We start from the raw sequence: 21,177 nt of genomic DNA, 5'->3' as shown, positions 1-21,177 counted from the left end.
ACTCAAAGTGAAAATACCAAGACTCAATAGAACAGAGGAAAAAAAGAAAAATGATTTCTATTTGAAATATATTGCTCAAATACTCAAAACAAAACAAATTTCTCCATGCTTTGCTTTTCACTTTGACTAATGAATAAGAACCTAAAGGAAAAACAATGCTTTGTCTCCCCCTCAAAAAAAACAAACATTCATGCAAAGGCAAAATTTGTCCCACATATTTTGGAAACCATATTTTCTAACTAAGATTTTGGTTTTTGTATATTATATATAAAAAATATGTTTCTGTTGATCCCTTTCCTACTTAAGTGTGTATGTGTGTATGTATGTGGGGTATGGGTGTGGATGTGTTTGCTAAAATGGGAAGCATTATAGTAACTAACTTCCAGAATTATTGTGAGATACATCCCCAAATAATCACTTTTATCAGGCCAACTGAGTTTCTGATTTGTACCTTTTCCACTTAATATATATTAAATATTTGGCTAAAAATCTTATCTTTATTAAAAAGTGAATAGAAAAAAAAAGTTAATTATGTGCCTGCCACTTTTTGAAGTGCTGATTATATGAATATTAAAATGAGACAGTCTCTAACCTGAAGGAATTTACATTACAATAGAGGGAGATCTAAGTTCAAATCTGCCCTTAAATGGTCCTAGCCACGTGACCCTGGATAAGTTCATTTTATTTTCTTTAGTTTTCTTATCTGCCAATAGGCATAATACTAGCCCCTATCTCCCAGGACTGTTGTGAGGATCAAATGAAATGATGATTGACTTTTAAAGTTAAAATACTTTTCCCTGGCCATGAATATATATATATATATCTTCCTTTATTATAATATCTATCTATTGTGATGTTTACCTATCTACTTTATTCATTGTGCTGTTTATAAATATTACCTCATTTAATCCTCACAATAATACTGGAAGTTAGTTACTATAATGCTTCCCATTTTAAATTTGGGGAAATTGAGACAGAGGGTAAAGGACTTGCCTGGTATTGAACAGTTTCTGAGGCTAGGTTTGAATTCATGGTAGCATTCTGTACTATACATAATGTTACGACTACTTTTGGCTACATAAATGAATAAAATAGTCAAAAGTGAGTTTTTCAGCAATAAAATTGAGATTTGAAGTTTAATAAAATTGAGACTTGAGGATAGTTTAAAGTCCATCTCCATACTTTCAATTCCTCTATCTTAGTTATTTAATTGGTTGATGTCCAAAATGATATCACTATGTTAGAGTTGAGTTATAGCAGCTGTGATCAGCCACTGTGGCTGATCAGACCAATACCAGCTCAGAAGGCTCTGCCACAAGTCAGATACAAATAGTCCCACATTTGGGGTACATTCTCTAATTTTGTGCATCTCTGTTGCTATTACTCCAAACAAGTGGAGGCCTCCTCCTGATTTGGCAATGTGCCATTGAGCACATCTGTATTCTTTTGTAGAATAACACATCATAAGTAATTTCTTTACTAGAGTATAACTTGTAGATAATGGAGAGCAGACAGGTCTTTGAGCTCTTCCTGGCTTCCATGAAATCAACTTCAGATCAAGTCTCTGAACTGGTTTTGGAGTGACATAACACACAAATATTTGGAGTCTAACAAATTTCAGCAGCAGATATTCTGGAAGAACTTTAGAAAAGATCGGTTTCATTGGGCATTGGGGGAGAGAGGGCATAGAAGATAGCTGAGGGCAAAAGCAGAGCAGGGACCAGGCTGGTCTGGTGTTTGCAGGCTAGGGGATTCTACCAGGAGGCTTTTAGCCAAAATACAGCAGTATTGATGACTCGGTCCTGGTTCAGAAGCCAGTGGATCAGCAGACTAGCTATAAGACCTCCAACGCAACTACAAAAGGCAAAAAGTGAGCCCCTGAATCCTAGAACACTGTGGGACTTAGCCATTCACACCCAGCATGGGAAGGAAGTCAGGAGCACCATCCCAGGGCAACATGAACCTGTTGTAGCCTATAGAGGAAGCGAGTGCAAGGGATAATGTTGTAAAAAAAAAAAAAAAATTACCCTGGCATGGATTCTGTCACTATAAAGTTATTATTAAATTTTTAAAAATAATAATAAAATTTTAAAAAAGAACAACTTTAAGTAAATAAGTTATTTTGTCTATTATAAATACTCAAATTAACTATAATGGATATATGAAGAAAGATGTTAGCCACATACAGAAAAAGAACTGATAAATAGTAGTATGTATAGAATAATTATATACCTATATAGAATAATTTTATATGTATATAATTATTCTATACATACTCCTATTTATCAATTCTCATGTATATGTATGCATGGATATATATACACATACACACCCACCCCATTCATATCTAATGGTAGCCATCTTTAGCATGGGAAGAAGAAGAAAAGAAAAAAGAAAAAATTTGCATATCTTTATTGTATCTTTTTAAATTTTATATTTGCATTTTTTGTATATTTGTATAAAACAATGTATATTGTACTATACATAGAAAGTATGTGCAATAATTTGTAGCTTCAAGTACAATCATCTTTTTTATTTTACTGTGTAATGAAAATGCTTGTTTTATTCCATTAAAAAAAAATTAAAACTCCCTTTATCTTCTACAATTATACTATTATAGACAGCTTAATTAGTGGTCCTAATTGTGAATATGAGTGGGATGAGCTCATCCATAAAATGAAGCAGATAGTAGAATGGATTAGAAACCAGAATCTGACAATACATTGTTAACAAGAGGCACACTTGAAACAGAGAGACAGTTTGAATAAAGGGCTGAAGCAAAGTAGAAATAGGACAGATAGCAATCATGATCTCAGACAAAAGAAAAGCAAAAAGATCTATTTAAAAGAGTCAGAGAAATTACATTTTGCTAAAAGGAATATAAACTATGAAGAAATATCAAAAAATATTACAGCAAGTTTCTCTGATAAAGGCCTAATTTCTCAAATACATAGGGGACTAGTTAAATTTATAAAAATAAAAGTCTTTTCTCCAATTAATAAAATGATCAAAGGATATGAACTGACAGTTTTCAGAAGAATCAAAATATCTATAGCCATATGGGAAAAAAATCCTTTAAACCATTATTGGTTAGAGAAATATAAATTAAAACAACCTCATACCTATCAGGAATGAAAATGCTCATGAGGATAAGGGAAAATAGACATATTGATAAATTGTTGGTAGAGTTGTGAACTGGGCCATCCAATCATTCTGGAGAACAATTTGGAACTATGTCCAAAGGTATAAAACCGCATATACCATTTTATTTAACAATACCACCATTAAGTCCATTATAAGAGATCAATGGAAAAGGGAAAGGACTTACATGTACAAAACTATTTTTAGTAGCTTTTACTGTTCAATTGAACATTGAAAGGATGCCCATCAGTGGGAAATGGCTAAACAAGCTGTGTCATATGTTTATGATGAAGTACTATTGTGCAGTAAGAAATGATGTGAGATGTGGCTTCAGAAAAAATATAGCAAGACTTATATGATGTGATAAAAAGTGAAAAAGAACCATTAGACCACTGTGCACACAATATTATAGGCATCAACTGTGAAAGATGTAGCTAGTATGATCAATTCAATGATATAAGACAATTCCAAAGGGCTCTTGATAAAAAAAAAAAATACTAACAGCTTCCAGAAAAAAAGTACAAACATAAATTTAATTTTCATGCCTTCTTTTTATGCTTTTTTTGTGATATGGCTAATATGGAAATATGTTTTTCATGGTTTTAGTGTATAATTAATAACCAAATTCTATTAGTAACAAAATAAAATTAGTATTAATAATAATACATGAAAAAATAATAATAAATAATTTTTGCCTTCTCAGTGGGGAGGGGGATGGATAGGAAAGAGGGAAAGAATTTGGAACTCTAAATTTTAAAAAAATAAATGTTTAAATATGAATGTTCAAGTGTTTAAACGAATGCTTAAAATAAATAAATAAAAATCTGGTTGATTTAATCCTGTTTGTCTTAGTTCCTCATCTGTAATATGAGCTGGAGAAGGGAATGGCAAAATGTTCCAGTATCTTTCCCAAGAAAACCCCAAAAAGTGTCACAAAGAGTTGGACACAACTAAACAATAACAAAGAGTTAACTATGACAAAAGTTAACCTAGTTAAAGGATTAATAGTTTCTCAACAATGTCTAAGATTCAGGATTGATTTTACCAGATTTTTCCAGAACCCATACTCTTCACAACACACTGTATGTCTGGGCAGCTGGGAGGGCTCAGTGAATAGAATAAAGGACTTTGAAGAAGACCCAAATTTATATTCCCACCTCAGATACCAGCTGTGTAACCCCAAGCAAATTACATAATGTTCATTTTCTTTAGTTCCCTTGTGTGTATAACAAGGATAATAGCAGCACTTACCTCTCTAAATTGTTGTGAGGGTCAAATGAGATAATATTTGATTATTTTGCAAACCTTAATGCACCATATAAACACTAGCTATTATTATCACATGCATTTCTCATTTAATCCCCACAGCATCTCTATGGCATTAAAAGTATTCACTATTTTAAGCTATTAAAGCTTAAAACTGCACTAAAATTTTGAGATACCCTGGATAAATATCATTATCCCCATTCTGCAAAGGAGGAAACTGAGGTTTGGAAAAATTGAGCAATTTGACCCATAATCACATAACTGTTTGGTATCAGTGACAAGACTGGCATCTCCAAGTTTCCTGACTCTAAGTCCTGGTGGGTTTTTTTCTCTATTTTCCATTGCTTTAGCAATACCACATAAACATTGCAGGTATACTTTACAGATTACATGTTTTACTAAAAGTTTCTTATCCATTTATTCTCTAACCATTTATTAAGTACTGTTATGGGTGAACACCTTACTAGGGACAGGGGGAAAAGAAAGATAACTTAAGATATAATCTTCACTTGTTCTCTATTGCTTAATAAATAACCACACACTTTATAAACTGGCTCAAATTTACCTTAATAATGTTACTTTAGGGAATATCCTTTAACTCTGTGTTGTAATCAAATTGGACAACTAAGTCTGGATTAATGAACCCCCACAAAAGTGGTTATGTTATTTGAACTTGAACTGGATATTTCTATTGAATATGAATCCATGACCATATTTTACATAATTTAAAATAGTCTGAATTTGAATACATGATGATAATAGCTAATATATAACTTCTAATGGCTCCTTTTTACCTCCAGAATCAAATACAAAATGCTCTGCTTAGCATTCAAAGCTCTTCATAACCTACCCCACTCTTGCCTTTCCAGGATTATTTCACTTTACTCTCCAACATGTATTCCTTAAAATCCAAGAACAACTAGATGGTGCAGTGGATAGATCTGAATTCAAACAGGGCCTTAGACACTTTACACTTCTTAATATGTGACCCTGGGCAAGTCCCTTAACCCCAATTATTTCACTAATAATAATAATATGATAAAATCCAAGGACTTTGTCTCCCTAGTTGTTCAATGAACAAGACTCTCCATCTCTTGGCTTCTTGCATTCTCGTAAGCTGTCCCTGAAATACCCTCCCTCTCCATCTCTGACTTAAGTGATCTTTCTGGCTTTTTTTAAGTTCCAACTAAAATCCTATCTTCTACAGGAAGCCTTCCCTAACTCCTGTGTCTTCCCTCTGCTAATTATCTCCTATCTATCTTTTATGTAACTTGTTTTCTATATATTACTCTTAGTATTATCTGTAGATTGTAAGCTCCTTGAGGGCAGAGATTTTTTTTTTTGCTTATTTTTCCCCCCCAGGCCTTAGCACAGTTGCAGACACATAGTAAGTATTTAATAAATGTTTACTGGCTGACTACTTTATTTAAAACAAGTCTCGTTTGTGCCTAGGGAAGAATACTTTATTGACAGCTATTCTACATACTTCACAGTGAAATAGTCACACATAGTATAGATGGGAGACATGGGATCCCAGGAGTTAAAACTTCAAAACTCCTTTTACTACCCAGGTAATTTTGTACAAGTGATTTAGTACAAGTCATTTACTGGGATTCAGTTTCCTCATATGTGAAATGATGGGTTTGGACAAAATGAGTTCTAAGGTTCTAAGAACCTAAGGTCTAAGGTTCTAAGAGTCTTCCAACTCTAAAATTGAAATGAAATGAAATGTGAAATGTGTCCTTCTCATGGGACTTCAGACTTGTCAGAACTTTGAAACTGTCCTGTCCTGTGTTGTATTGATCATCCATCACATGTGTTACCATTCCAGGAAGACGAAACAATTATAAAATTCATCTTCTCCAATAATCACCAGTATGAATAATCCTGTAATACCTCAGAAGAAGGATCACTCCTGTCCCAAGTTTTCTATTTTAATATTTCTGTAGCAACCTTAAAGATGTCACTAACTGCCTACACCCTACATACTGAATCCTTCTGAGTGGTACACTGTAAGCAAATTTGCTTATTTCTTGATGAGCAGGATACTCTCAGAACAACCTGGAAAGTCCCACATGAACTCATGCAAAATGAAATGTTCTGTGTGCAAACTAATAGCATGTTGTGGGCTGATCAGCTGTGAATGACTTGGCTATTCTCAGCAACACAATGATACAAGACTATTCTGAAGGACATATGATGAAAAATTCTATCCATACCCAGAAAAAGAACTGATTGTGTCTAAATATAGATTAACACATATTTTTTAAAACTTTATTTTCTTAAGGGTTTTTTGGGAGGAAGGGGAATCTATGCTTTCTTTTGTAACATGACTTTTATGGAAATGTTTTGCATAACTTCACATATGCTTTCTCAATGGGGAAGAGGTAGGGAGGGAGAGAAAAAATCTGGAACTCAATGTTTTAAAAACAAATATTAAAATATTATTTTATATGTTCCTGTAAATTTGCTTATTTTTGTTTTTAATATCCAGGATGTCTGTCTGCCTGTCTATTTATCTATCTTTTGCCTGCCTATTTGTCTGTCCATCTGTCCATCCGTTTGTTGATCAATCAATTGATCTGTCTATTCTTTTTGGCCAGATTTCCTAGAATGAAATGGAAAGTTATAGAGCTCCATAGAATCTAAACAATGGAATGTGCTAGCCAGGAAAACCTATAAACACTATAGAGAAATATTTAAGACTAGACAAGGACTATCTATCTCTATTCCTCCCCTTTCTGAAAATGGTTACCAAAACCCATAACTTGAAGGACTTATCTGACAGTATCACACAACAAGTGATCCCTAAGAATAATTTCATACATAATGCCATTTAGAGACAAGTGTAGGGTCTGGGGTAGGTGCTACATTGATAAGCAAAAGGCAGCGAGGTGACACTGGACAGAACACAATGCCTGAAATCAGGAAGGCTCATCTTCCTGAGTTAAAATCTGGAATCAGACACTTACCAGCTGGGAGATCTTGGGCAAGTTATTAACCCTGTTTGCCTCAATTTACTTATCTGTAAAATAAGAGAAAGGAAAAGAGAAAATAAAGAAAATGGAGAAGGAAATAGCAAATCACTCCATTGTCTCTGCCAAGAAAATAACAAATGGGGTCACAAAGAGTCTGACATAACTGGAAAACAACCAACCAACAACACTGACAAATAAAAATTATAATGCATTCCTCAAATCTGGATCCTGGCTTTATCTTCTCAAATAATAAATTTGTGAAACTTTGTCAATGAATACTAATATAGTCAAAATTACCTCAAAATTGTCGATATACAGAATATTGTCAAAAAGAATTACATTGTTCACCCCAAATACATCTTATTAAGAAGTGTTTATCCCCTGGGATCCCTTAACCTGATATACTAGGAAAGGAATCATCAATTGCTTAAAATGAAGAGTTGTTATTCTTCTTGAATTTCTTGAAATTGTCCTCCTCTAAACTTAGCAAGTAGAATGCAAAGAATTCCATATATGTCTGAAGCAGGTTTCCTACTCATGAATATATTTTAAAATGCCTTAATACAACATGGGATGCTACATTATGATGTAATGCAATGAGAATATAATGCCTCAGTGCTATACTATAGTTTGAATGTACAATAAAATCCCCTCAATGGTCAGCCCTCTAAGTGTGGTAGGAGATCTCTGAGAATCCCTAAAACCCTTCCAGGGTGTCCACAAGGCTTAAATTATTTTTATAATAACCCTTTGAAATAACCAATATTTCAATTTTGATCGCTAATATGTTATATATAGTTAATCTCACATAAGTGAAAATTCATTGTGTGTGGAAGTAGAGGTTCTCAATAATTTTTAAGATTGTAAAAGGGATCATAAACAAAAAAATTGAACTAATTAGTCTTTTTTTTTGGAGAACCATTAGTCTCAATCTAATGTTCCCCATAAAAATGGTCCCCTATTTCTTCTTTGAGCATCTCTAATTTAGTGAACCCATAATAAACTCACCTCATTGTTAAGACTCACTTACTTTTAAAGTACTTTGATTTTTTTAGTAAAAGATCAGTGGAGCACTTCCTACTAATAATTACAGGAAAATAATTTGATAGGGGTTTCAAAAGTCACCTCATTGTTAAGAGTCACTTATTTTTAAAGTACTTTGAATTTTTTTTAGTAAAAGATTAGTAGAGTATTTCCTACTAATAATTACAGGAAATTAATTTGATAGAGGTTTCAAAAGTCATAGAATAAATGATAAAATCATGATAGATTTATAATTTTAGATTTATTATTTTATTTACATCTATATTACATATTATAAATATTTATATATTTATAGATAAAAGCTGGAAGAAGGGACCTTAGAAGCCATCTAATCCAATGCCAACTCATTATACAGATAAGGAAACTGAGGTACAAAGAGGTTAAGGGACAGTTAAGGAAGGAGCTGAGACCGATCTTCCTTCCTCCAAGTCCAGCGCCCCAGAAATAAGCCCTTTGGGACCACTCTGAGAAAATAATCAAGTGAATTAACATATGTAAAGCGTCTTCCCCACTTTAAAACGCTTTAGAAACGTTTGCTATCTATGCTTCTCTCCGCGTTTCTAGCTCTCTACAATACAAGGCTTGACTGTGTGTGTGGTTTTTGGGGTGCAGCCTTTCTTCTGGGACAAGCCTCCTGGCCCCACCCATCCACAGGAGCTTAGTGACGTCAGGGGCCCAGCCCCTCTCTTCTGACCTGGGTTGTCCCGGCCCGGGACTTATAAAGGCGCGGATGCGGTAGCACCTCTGCTATGCGAGCACCTCTTGAGTGCTGCCGCTGCTCCCGCTGCCGCCGCCGCTGCTATTGCCGCCGCTGTCGCCGCTTCTCTTGGTGCCGTTGCCGCTGTCGGGGATCCGGCTCTCCGGGGAGCCTCTGCTCCTCGGACGGGAACCTGCACGGAAGGTCGCCGCTCCTTCCTCTAGTTCAGACGGAACCCTGTCACCGAGCCAACTGCAGCCCCTCACCCAAGCTGTCCCATAGACTGAGCTGCCGCCCCGAGAGGCCAATGAGAGCTCAGCCGCCGCCGCCCCCACGGACGACGTCGCTTCTATTCCTGTATCTCCTGGTTCTGAGCGCAGGTGAGCCGCTGGGGTGCGGGGCGCGGCCGCCGCCGCCTTCTTCCCACGGGCTAGTCCCTAACGCAGGTCGGAAGGGAGAGGCGGCTCTGGGACGAGCGCACCTACTGCAGCAGGTGGCAGCTGGCTGAGCAGCTCGGAGGAGGCTTTAACTGTAGCCTTAGCCCAATCTGCGCCCGCTTCTTTCTAGCGCTATCTGAATACTTCCTTAAAAAGTCCCAGATACTGACTCTGAAACAGCTCATTTCTACACAGAGCTTTAAGGTTGACTGCATCCCCATTGAACAGGTGGAAAATTGAGGTGACCTGGTCCAGTGAAACAAGTCCTACTGGTGCTGTAGCCGGGATGCTGACTTACCTGTGTGACCTGGGAGAAAGAAGTTGCTTAAGGTCCCGGGCCTGTTTCCTTGTTATTGTTATTAAAATGGCAATGAGCACTTTAATGTTCGAAAAATGCCTTTATGTATATTATCAGCTTTATCATATGATCCTCACAGATTGTATGAGGTAGGTGCTATTGTTATCCCCATTTTACAGATGAAGAAACTGAGGTGAAGTGACTTAAGGGTCAGCTACTAAATCTCTGAGACAGGATTTGAATTTGTCTTCCTGGATCCAAATTCATTATCACATTACAAAATGTCATGCTATAAAATAAAAGTAATAGAGATCCCTTTTACTCCTCCTATACTTATGATTTTAGATTCAATATGAGTCTATTATGAGGGTGACAGATGTTGAAAGTCACAGGAAGAACAAGTGTGTCTGATGAACTCTTGTAACTTACATTACCGTTGCTTTTTATACTACCCAAATTTTACCTGGAAGTTCACATTTCCCCAGTGAAACTAGGAGGAGGATCATGTAAGAGCCAGGGCCCACTACAGTTCCTAAAGGGGACTCAGCATATCCTAGTTCAGAGCAAAAAAGCAGAACCTGATCCATTGGAAAGCAGATATAGTCATTCCCTGTTGCAATTTCATTTGGAATCAAGCAATTCAGTGTTCTTATATGTGGAAGCATTTCCTTCCATAAAGGGAGGGAAAATAATGTTATGTCAGCTGATAGTTTCTGTGTATCATTATGATCGTATAACTGAAAGCTTCTAGCAGTGCTACTTAATAGAAATTACTGTATTGCCGTTCTCAGTTTCCTTATCTAGAATAAAAATGGAAAGGTTGGACTATATGTGATCTCTAAGGGTCTTCCAGTGAAATGTACTATGATAATAACTCATATTTGAATAGTACTTCAGAGTTTATAGAACCCTTTCTTCCCTAGGAAGTGGCTAGGGAGACTCTTGACTCCAGTTCATATGACACAGGTTCATATGAAACTGAGTCTCCAACTGAAATTTTTAAGGAAATGTAGGCTTAAAGAATAGCTTTTTTGAACATATCCTGTAAGTGACTTCCAAATTCCAAGAATTGTAACTTTCAAACTACTTTTCTCTCTACCATACCATGTGGCAAAAAGGAAAGTACTAATGAAAGAATTAGCATTGAAGCATCCAGATTTACCTGTGAGCAAAGTGTCAATCTGCTTTTACAAACGACTTAGTCTACAGTCAGTGTACATGCTGTGACTTGGGGCTTACCACTGTGTTCTACTCTTATGTGGCCAATCCACCAAAAATTCCTGTTTCATTTTCTTGTTCTGTTCCATAGTGTGCCATCATGTTGCTGCATCGGACGCCAAAGATACTACTCATACTGAGAAAAATGATTTGTTTTCTGGGGACCATAGCCCAGATGGACTTGAGTTATCTACAGTGAGTGAAATATCCTCAACAAGTGAAATATCCTCAGGGACTGAATATGACTACTATGAAGAGTATGAGGAAGACCCACAGTTGTCAGGATATGTCTTAGATGACTCAATCAAAGGTGAGTAAAAAAAAAATCAAGTGAAAGGTGGCACAGGAATACAGGGATTTGCCAAACATCCTCTTAAGGGAAACTACCTTCCAGGTTTTCTAGTGGATCTCCTGCAAACACACAGCTATTTCTCATGCTTCGTATAGGAGTCAGTCAGTCATTAAGCATTCATTAAATATTGACTATGTGCTAAGCATTTGCTAGCTGTGTGATCTTAGATAAGTCATGTTAGCTGTTTGCATCAGTTTCCAAGGAAGTGATGGGACTGGGGGAGGGGGGGTTGCGGGGGGGGGGGGGAAGGGGGGAGGGTACAGAAGATCTTCAAAAGCCAACCAAAGATCATAAAATTTAAATTAAGTCTTGAAGGAAGTTAGGGCAGCCAGTAAGCAAAAGTGAGGAAGAAGAACATTCCAGGGGGGTAAGCCAGTGAGAGCAATCCGGAGATGAGGGTGCCCTTTGGAAAGAACCTAAGAAAGCAGATGTTGCTGGGCCTTGAAGTAGGACAAAATTGAGGTGTGGGGGGTGGGGGTAAAGTGTGAGAAAACTAGACAGAGCCAGTAAGGGGCCAGGTTGTGGAGCATTTTCTGTTTGATCCTGAAGCTTTTTTCCTTTGGTAGTTTGCAAAATGCATCAGGAGTGTCTTAGAAATTAGTACTCAGTGTACTACTACACACTTTTCAGAGTGGCTAAAATTGTCATCTTAGCCAGATAATGATAAATGTTGGAGGGAATCTGGGAAGACTGGAACAGTAATGCATTGCTGGGGGAGTTATGAAATCATAAAACCATTCTGGAGAGCAATCTGAAACTATGCCCATAGTTATCAAGCTGAGTGTATCCTTTGACCCAGCAGTGTTTCTATTGCGTCTACATTCCAAAGAGATCATTAAAAGGAGAAGAGGACGACCTACACGTGCAAAAGTGGCCCTTTTTATAGCAAGGAACTGGAAATTGAGTGGATGCCCATCACTTGTGAAATGGCTAATGAGAAATATGAATGTGATGGAATCTTCCTAGAATCATCCTGCTGATCATTTCTTAATAAAAACAAATTATTAAACAATCAGCAGGATGATTTCAAAAAAGCCACGCGAGACTTACATGAACTGATGCTAAATGAAGTGTGCAGAACCAGGAGATCATTTTACACAACAATAACAAGATTATGCAATAGATCAATTCTTATGGAAGTGCCTCTTTTCAATAGTGAGATGATTCAGACCAGTTCCAATGGTCTTGTGGTGGAAAGAGCCGTCTACACCCAGAGAGAAAGGGATTGAATGTAGATCATAACATAGCATATTCACCTTTTCTGATATTGTTTGCTTTTTTTTTTCATTTTTCCCTTTTTTGATCTGATTTTGCTTGTGCATCATGATAATTGTGGAAATAGGTAGAATTGCACATGTTTGACATATATTGGATTGCTTGTTGTCTGAGAGAGGGGATTGGGGGAAAGGGAAGGAGAAGAATTTGGGGAGCCACAGGGTTTTACAGGGGTGGATGTTGTCCCTTTTGAAGATAGAAAGCTATTTAAAAAAAAGAAGAAATTAGTATTCAGTGTAGTATAGTATCCAGAACCCCCCTCCCAAAAAAAAAAAAAAAAAAAACAAAACAAAAAAAAAAAACAGTGGTATGGTCAGGGTACTCATGTCTTGACTACACCTTTTTACTATAGGCAAAATGTTTCGTGTATAAAACGAGAAACTTGGAACTAAAATGATTTCTTTAAACCCCTTCCCTTCTTTGAATTCCTTAATCTGACTCATGGCTTAATTCACTAGATTATGAATAGCAATGGGGTCTTTCAGAAAGAAAAATAGTTTTGGAATGGGAAAACTTGACTTTATGTCTTGTGTCTGGTATGGAGTTAGTTGTATGACTTTGGCAAGCCTATTCATACGCCCCCAGTCTTGTTGTCCAGTATTAAGTGCAAATACAAACATAGCTTTGTTAGCAAAGAACTTTTAAACTCAAAGGTTCCTAGGTAAATGTGAACTATTTTCTTTCTTTCACTTTTTTGCACTTTTTTTCTGAAAATAATTATGTTATTCCTAAACAATGAAGGGATCAGACTCCAAGGGATGTTGAGAATAGGTCTGGAGAAAAAATATCTAGAAACTGTCAAAGAAACAGATAATTGCTACAATAGTCAGCGCTACAAAAGATTTTAAACTTTTAATGAGTTAAAAATCAGTCTTGTAAATAGTTTAAAGATAAAAAGCAGATCTTCATATATGAATTCATATCTTGATATATAGGTAAATGAATACATGGATGGACAGATAGATTGATATGCTAGGAGATAGATAGATCATCACAAATTGCTACAGTTGCATTATACCTCTAGAATGCTGACCCTTGACTTTTTTTTCTAAATCAAAGAAACAAAGTTAAAAAGATAAAATCCTAGCTAAAACACTTTTACATTCCCTAAGAAAAGGGGATTCATGAAATTCCATCTTAAATTTCAATATAAAAATGAGGACTTGTTTTTTTAAGTTAGAAAGTACCTTAGTAATTGCTTTAATTGATGTCTACCTAAAACATGGATATATCTGGCAAGATCATCCTACCTTTTCTTGAATGTCTCCTGGTCACAGTAGACAGTTCATCCTAGGGGTAGAAAATTGGGCAAAAATAAGAGGAAGAGAATAGGAATTTAAGTTAAAAAGAGTAACAGGGGGGCAGAATTTGTTTTTAATTTATATAAAATTTTAATTTAGAAGAAATGATATCAGAGTAACTATGACAAAATAATCTGCCTTTATATATGACAATTTGCTTCCATCTTAACTGCCTAGGCTAAATATTGGCAGAGAAGAAAGTATATTGAAGTGCATTATGAATTGGAAATGTTTATCACAGAAAGTATGATCTGTTTATTTTTCTGAACACCTCTGAAAAGCTATATTAAGTTGAATTTCCACAAGGTTAGCCATCCATTGCATTTCAGTGACTCACATATTGTTTGTGAATCTACCTCTTTCCTTTCACCTATGAGATAAATAGAATAATGTTCACTGATTTTGATTTCTGTATATGGGTCCTAAGACCTGATCTGTGTATTTGGTTCTCTCCTTACCTATAGTCAGAGATTTTAGGGTTAAACTCTTAGCTTGTGGTTTTTTATTGTTTATTTTTTCTGTTAGATCACCAACACTTCAATTTGTCATCTCCTGTAATATAGGTTTGCTTCAGTTTTCTGAGAATAATTCCCAACATACTTTATCTAATGCTTTGTATGCCATGGGCCTTGGTGAAAGTTATTGACTGTAGGGGCGGGGATTTTTTTTTCTTTTCATTGTTCCCACATGATTTGCTAATAACTTTTACAAATAAGTTCATCCTGGAACTAAGAGAAATAGGATTTATATTGCTTCCTCATTTTCCCCTCCTACCCCACTCCCAATTATCCTACCCTCTATTTATACCCTCATAAGTAAAGCAACATGCTGACAAGCAAGAAACACACACTTATGGTATGCTTACTCTTTGCCAGGAATTGCCCGGCCCAGGGAGCTTATATCCTAGTGGGGGAAGACAAATCATAAAATAGAGGTGAAAAGTGTAGGGGGGAGTTTAGGGGACACCTACATGAAGACATTGGGGGAGGGGTGCGGTGGCAAAGTCCAGAGGATCATACACCATGGCAGAATTTTCTATGTTGGAATGGTTAGGAAAAGTATTTGGAAAGTAAACTTTTATACACAAAGCTGATTAATGGAAGATAAAGGGGGAAAAATCAAGCTGAACTATTTAGTATCATAAATATACAGAGAAATGAAATTCATTGACAGTTATAGAGGGCCAATATTGAATAAGTCCATGTACAGGAAGAGTGACTCACCATCTCCCTTAACAGAAAGTTTTAATTTTGGTCATTGTTGAAATTTCTCTTCTGTCATATTTTTGAAAAACCTTAACTCTTGGGCAAGTGACAAAATTAATTACTCTGGGTTTCATTTGTTGGTTTAGGTATTGGTAAGAAAACTGACTTTAATCTAGTAACACTTAAACTAGAGCAATTTAAGTCTTGAATCATAATGGACAAGTTCTAATTTTATTCCCTGGTTCATTTAATCCTAATTTTTCTTCATTTTATCATGAAACAAATATATAGGGGCAATAGCACTGAACAAGAACCCAGAGACTTAGATTAGCTTCATCTTTGCCACTTTTTGCCACATTTTAGCTATGTGAGCTTGGGAAAACTACCTCCTTGTCTCTCTTTTCAAATGTAAAATGAATTGAACTCCATGATGATGACTGAGAATTCCTCTAGCTAATTACCAGAATCATTAAGGGTCTCTCCTTAGTCAACCAGCAGGATTTTTATTACCAGTAGTAATCTGAAAATTGAAAACATCCAATCAAAAATTAATTCCTTCACTATAAAACAGTAAATATATGATTTTAAAGTATTGTGTTCCTATTTTCTTTGGGGGAGGTTAATTATGTATTTCAGGTACCTATAGATGCTTGTAAATTTCACAAAGCATGGAAATCATTCATTTGAAAGAACCATATTACAATATTTTCCTTCTTAACCATCAAAATGGAAACATTTCCATTAACAAAATACTCTCTCTTTTCTCCAGTTGAACGTTTGGTTAAACCCAAGAAAAATAGAACAGAAAGTGAAAAAAACACTAGCAAGACTGGAAGGAAAAAATTTAAAAACAGAAAAAGGAAACAAAAAAAGATTAATCCATGTGATGGAGAATACAAAAATTATTGTATTCATGGTGAATGCAAATACATAGAAAGCCTAGAAGCAGTGACTTGCAAGTAAGTGTTCTATGCCATATTAATATTTTCATTTCCTATAAACCAAGTCAGAGATCCTTAACTATGCACATTGCTTTTCAGAGCAATCCATCACTTTAATATGTGTTATTTTTCCTTAAAAAAAACTTCTTTTTCATGCTTTTCAGATGAAAAAATAGTCCTTTTCATACTTTTTTTTTTTAATGGGCAAGCTCTGCTACAAAAGCCCAATTTGAAGTCAATTGAAAAATTATCTGTCACATAAATTAAATGATAGTATGATTTTAAATCTGCATAACAAATCATTGAACTCATCAGTGGGTCATAAAATAGAACATAAAGAATAAAAAGGTGTGCCTTCTTGAAATATCACACCCAAACTAATCTCAACTTGTTTTATTACTGACAGACATTCTAATATACAAAATGGCATTGTAGGGGGTAGCAACATGTTTTCCCTTCTACACTATAGTTGAATTCATATTTCCAAAACTTTTAGATACTTTGTAGATAATATGTATTATAAGAACTGACTTTTCAATTTGAATTACATTGTTTATTTGTGGGTTATTTGTAGGTGTCATCAGGATTTCTTTGGTGAACGATGTGGGGAACAATCAATGAAGACCCACAGTTTAGGGGATGTAGGTAATCCCTTCACTGTGCTGGCCATCGTAGCTGCCATCCTTTCTGTCCTTTGCTTTTCAGCAATTGTCCTCATTACCAAACAGTAAGTACAGCAAGATGCAAATCCCTGTTTCAGAACTTTTAGAATAGGAAGCAATTTTCCCAAGGCCACTCCCAGGATTTACTGTTGATTGTGTCAGAAATGTACTTATGAGTAAGTTGTAGTGGTTAAATACTGTTTTATGACTTTGAATATAAAAGTGAAGCATGTATTTGATAGCAGCTGCATAAATTGTAATGAAATTTGAACCACCATGAAAATTAAGTATATATGATGTTATTTGGAGAAACTATAGAAACTTGATTGGCTATTAGTGCACACCTGTCCCCTCACCTCCAAATCAAAAAGGTTTTCAGTAACGGGGAAAAAAAGAATCCTGCTTCCATATGAATCTTTAAGAAATTTTTTTCCTGTGTAGAATCAAATCAACAAACATTTATTAAGCACTTAGTATTGGACAGGGATTTTATTAATGGCTTGAGCCACAAAGAAAGTCTAAAAGAATCCCTGCTCTCAAGAATCTCAATCTATTTGTGGAGGAAGGGATAGAAGAGACAACATGAAAACAACTATGTGGTTGAATCATTTTCCACTTACATCTGACTCTTTGGGATGCCATTGAGAGATTTCTTGGAAGAGATGCTGGAGTAGTTTGACATTTCCTTTATAGATGAGTAAACTGAGGCAAATGGGGTTAAGTGACTTGCCTAGGGTCACACAGCTGGTAAGTGTCTAAGACCACATTTGAACTCAGGAAGATGTCTTCCTAATTCCAGGTCTGGCACTTTATCCACTTCACCACCTAGCTGCCACAAAGAAAATATCTTGCAGATAATTAGTAATCTCAGAGGGAAGGCACTGCATAGAGGAAGAGATCAAGACCTCTTGTAGAAGATGAAATTTTATCTGGAAATTGATAACAAAGGCTTACATAATCTAAATTTGGACATGAGGGGAAGGAGGTAGGAGACACTGAGTTTGGAGGTAGGAGAACACTGGCTTTAGTGCAAAGTATCAAACTACTCTATTGACAATAGAATTTTGTTATAATGTCATTGTCCAAAAATAATTTAGTGAGCCACCTCTGATTTCCTTGTGAAATATGCCATATCTTGTTATTTATATATATATTTGATAATTTCAGAAGGGAATCAATCTCCTTCACTCTGAGGGAGGAGTGGGGAGGTAAGGAACAAATTCAATGGAAAATAACCTGTCTTCTTGGATTTCCCTGTCCCCATTAATCTAGCTATATATCTAGTGCTTGACTCAGTCAGGAAAATCTGAGTTCAAATAACACTTACTTAGGTGGTCCTGGACAAGTCCCTTAACTTATCTAGATCTGTTTCCTGACCTGTAAATAAAATTAGGAGACTGAACTTGGCTTTCAAAGTCTTATCTGATTTTAAATCAACTGTAGTACAGTAGAACAAAACCTGGATTCAAGTCTCATTTATGGTACTTATTGCTTGTATGACTTTGGTTTCTTCATTTTTAAAATGATAAAAATGATAAGGTTGGACTATATGTAGCTTCTGAGGTGTCCCTCATGCAAGTGGATATATAATGCAGTAACCTGACAATAACAAGATGAGAGATTTACTTTAAGAAGTGGTCTTTTCTCCACAATTGATTAATACTCTTAGAATACTCAGCAGCCCAGCTGGATGAGAATACCTGACTTCAAACCTAGCTTCAGATACTTATCACCTGTATGATCCTGAGAAAGGCACTTAACCCTGCTTGCCTCAATCTCCTCATCTGTACAATGGGCTGGAGAAGGAAATGGTAAAACTACTTTAGAATCTTTGCCAAGAAAACCCCAAATGGGATCATGATCAGGCACAACAAAAGTCAGGAATCCCATACTCTTAGAATCTAGATACTTTTAAGGATACCACATTTTATTATTCTGTCCAAGGGGAAGTTACTATCAAGGAAGGTAAAGTGCTAAATATTCAACAATGGGATTCATGACCTTACTAAAGGAGCTTGGGAAACACTATGGATTCATGAGCCTAAATTTTAAGTCTCAGAAATTACTCTGACAAAGGGAATTGTGTATATATGTACCCATACATATACCAGTCCTGCAATTCAGGAAATGAAGCTCTCCTTTTTTGTGGTCATGACTAATTATTACTGCCTATGCAAATCTTGATTTGATTACAAAAGATGATGAAATATGACATCCAATGTTGTTTTATTATTCACATCAAATCAGAGGTTCAGTTTTAGGTTGTTATATATACAGCTATAATCTTTTTTCTACTGATATTTCAAACCAAATGGAGAGGTAACGTTCATTCAAGCAAATAGCTTTTATTTGAATGAGAAAGCTAAAGGGGAAAAAATTTAATCTACTTTTCCTTAAAAACAACTATTACCCCCTTATTCTCCTCTTCATCGTTTATCAAAAGACATTTATAATTCAAGCTGAGGCAAATAGGGGTATTCAGAAGGAGGAGAAAATATTTACTTTGGAAAATCGTTATGGAAGCATTTTTTAAATCTGGATCTTAAAGATTGATATGTAGAAAAAAGAAGCATTTCTCAAACGATATATGCAGACACTATACTCAAAGTGCTTTTGTGTATTTGATACTATTGGTATCCCTATTTTATAGCTAAGAAATTGAGGCAAAAGGGATTATGTGGGTCACATACCTAATAAACATCTGAGACCAGGCTTGAATTCGTGAATATAAGTTTTCCTGATTTCTAGCCCAGTGCTCTATTGAGTCACCTAAGCTGCCTAAAATAACTCTGTAGAAGAATAAACCTTTGATTACAATGAATTTTTCTCCCACAGGATTTGGAAAGCGCATTACAGCATTCGTGACCAAGGAATTGAAGAAAGAAAACACCTCAAGAGAGAAAATAAAAATGGGATCATTGGTGTGTAGCTGAATGTAGCTTACAGGTCTGTATTTTTACATGGGAATAATTGTAATACATTCATTTGTTTGAAGGTGGGAAATAACTAATGGGGGGGAGGGGTCATTTAAACAAAGAAATATTCTTGTATACAGATAGACAAAGCTGACTATGGTTACATTAGTCAAACCTAGTTTCGATGCTAAAACATCCCATGATGGGTTGGGTGAAGATTCCATCTGGTCTCATTCACAATTTCAAGAGGCAACACAGTTGCTTTGGTTATTTGTACTTGAGACAAATTCTTACAGATGTAATGATTCTCATCTACTTGGAAGTAGGAGCATTATTGTGGATAGCCACAATTTTGAATGAGAATTCTTAATTATGTGGTATTGAATTGAATACAAGATAAATTTCTATAAATAAGACATAGAATTAATGGGAAAGAGGCCTGCCATTTTAGCTTCAAGCACTGTTTTGTAGGGAGGAATTCTATACAAACTTGCTACTAACATTCAGGACTATTTCCGGGGTGTTTCTCCTGATTCTATTCTACTAAATTAGGTATGTTTCCTTGAGAAAAGTGAAAATTAATATTTTATTACCTATGCTCTATACTTCCAATTGATCATATAAACACATGCAATTCTTTCATTGAAGAAGGCATATAAAATAAAAGATATCTCTGATAGTAGGGCTGAAAATTAGAATGGCAGGAAAAGCCACTACCAGGATGTTCCTTTAGTCAGAAATTGCATTTTAATCTTTTTCCCACTTTTTTTCTTGATCTTGATTGGGAAAGAAATTCATAGATTTCTCATGGTTAACGCATATATTTTGTTTCTTAACAGGCTATTCAGTTACCTGCCACATCAGACTGCCAAATCACAGCCACAACTACAGAACCTCTTTTTTTTTGCGTGTCATCTGGCCTTATTATTTGTCTGATGTTTTTTTTTTTAATTTTCAAATGTCAATTTTTATGCTGATTTAGTATTTCTGTACATACAGAAGAATGGGAAAACAAAATATGTTTCCATTTGTAAATAGTTTATTTATTATTTAATGGAAGTATATTTATTTTATAGTTCATTAAACTTTTTAAAAAATTTAATTGAAAGTTTCAAGTATCATTCTTGGGATCTCAAGAATTCCAGAAATTTTCTCCATTAAAACAAAAACAAAAGTCTTATCATCCTTCTATGTTACTTTTATTCGTTTCTATCATGTCAGAAGGCACTCTAATTGGTAAAATATAAATGGAAATGCATTAGACTTATGTAGTAGCCAATTTTGTCAGATGTCTCCTTAGTACTAATCTCATAGATGTTCTCAAGAAGCTCACATTCTAGTGGGGAAGACAATACATATCCAATCCAATCTAATGAACATTTAGTAGTAAATGCCTATCATGAGTCAGGCATTAAGTTCTGGGGATATATTTTATTCATTTTAATTT

At 35.4% G+C, this 21,177-nt stretch overlaps 1 protein-coding gene across 1 annotated transcript; it reads left to right on the top strand.

The window, feature by feature from the left end:
* The first annotated feature begins 9,152 nt into the window (after nt 1-9,152).
* AREG (amphiregulin) lies at nt 9,153-20,832 on the top strand. The gene is made up of 6 exons (XM_051965259.1): nt 9,153-9,506; nt 11,171-11,389; nt 15,982-16,171; nt 16,728-16,880; nt 19,651-19,761; nt 20,570-20,832. The coding sequence occupies exons 1-5, from the start codon at nt 9,179-9,181 to the stop codon at nt 19,742-19,744; spliced, it is 984 nt and encodes a 327-aa protein (XP_051821219.1). The 5' UTR covers nt 9,153-9,178; the 3' UTR covers nt 19,745-19,761; nt 20,570-20,832.
* The last annotated feature ends 345 nt before the right edge of the window (nt 20,833-21,177 follow it).

Source organism: Antechinus flavipes, chromosome 6 (genome assembly GCF_016432865.1).
Source record: "Antechinus flavipes isolate AdamAnt ecotype Samford, QLD, Australia chromosome 6, AdamAnt_v2, whole genome shotgun sequence".
Lineage (NCBI taxonomy): Eukaryota > Metazoa > Chordata > Mammalia > Dasyuromorphia > Dasyuridae > Antechinus > Antechinus flavipes.
Note: the sequence above shows the minus strand (reverse complement) of the source record. Positions and strands in the feature narration are given on the sequence as shown.

Bases quoted from the DNA above. Each gene is read 5' to 3' on its own strand.
- AREG (XM_051965259.1), top strand. From the start codon at position 9,179: ATGCGAGCACCTCTTGAGTGCTGCCGCTGCTCCCGCTGCCGCCGCCGC. The intron at 9,507-11,170 runs GTGAGCCGCTGG...TCTGTTCCATAG, and splicing joins TCTCCTGGTTCTGAGCGCAG to TGTGCCATCATGTTGCTGCA. The intron at 16,881-19,650 runs GTAAGTACAGCA...TTTCTCCCACAG, and splicing joins ATTGTCCTCATTACCAAACA to GATTTGGAAAGCGCATTACA.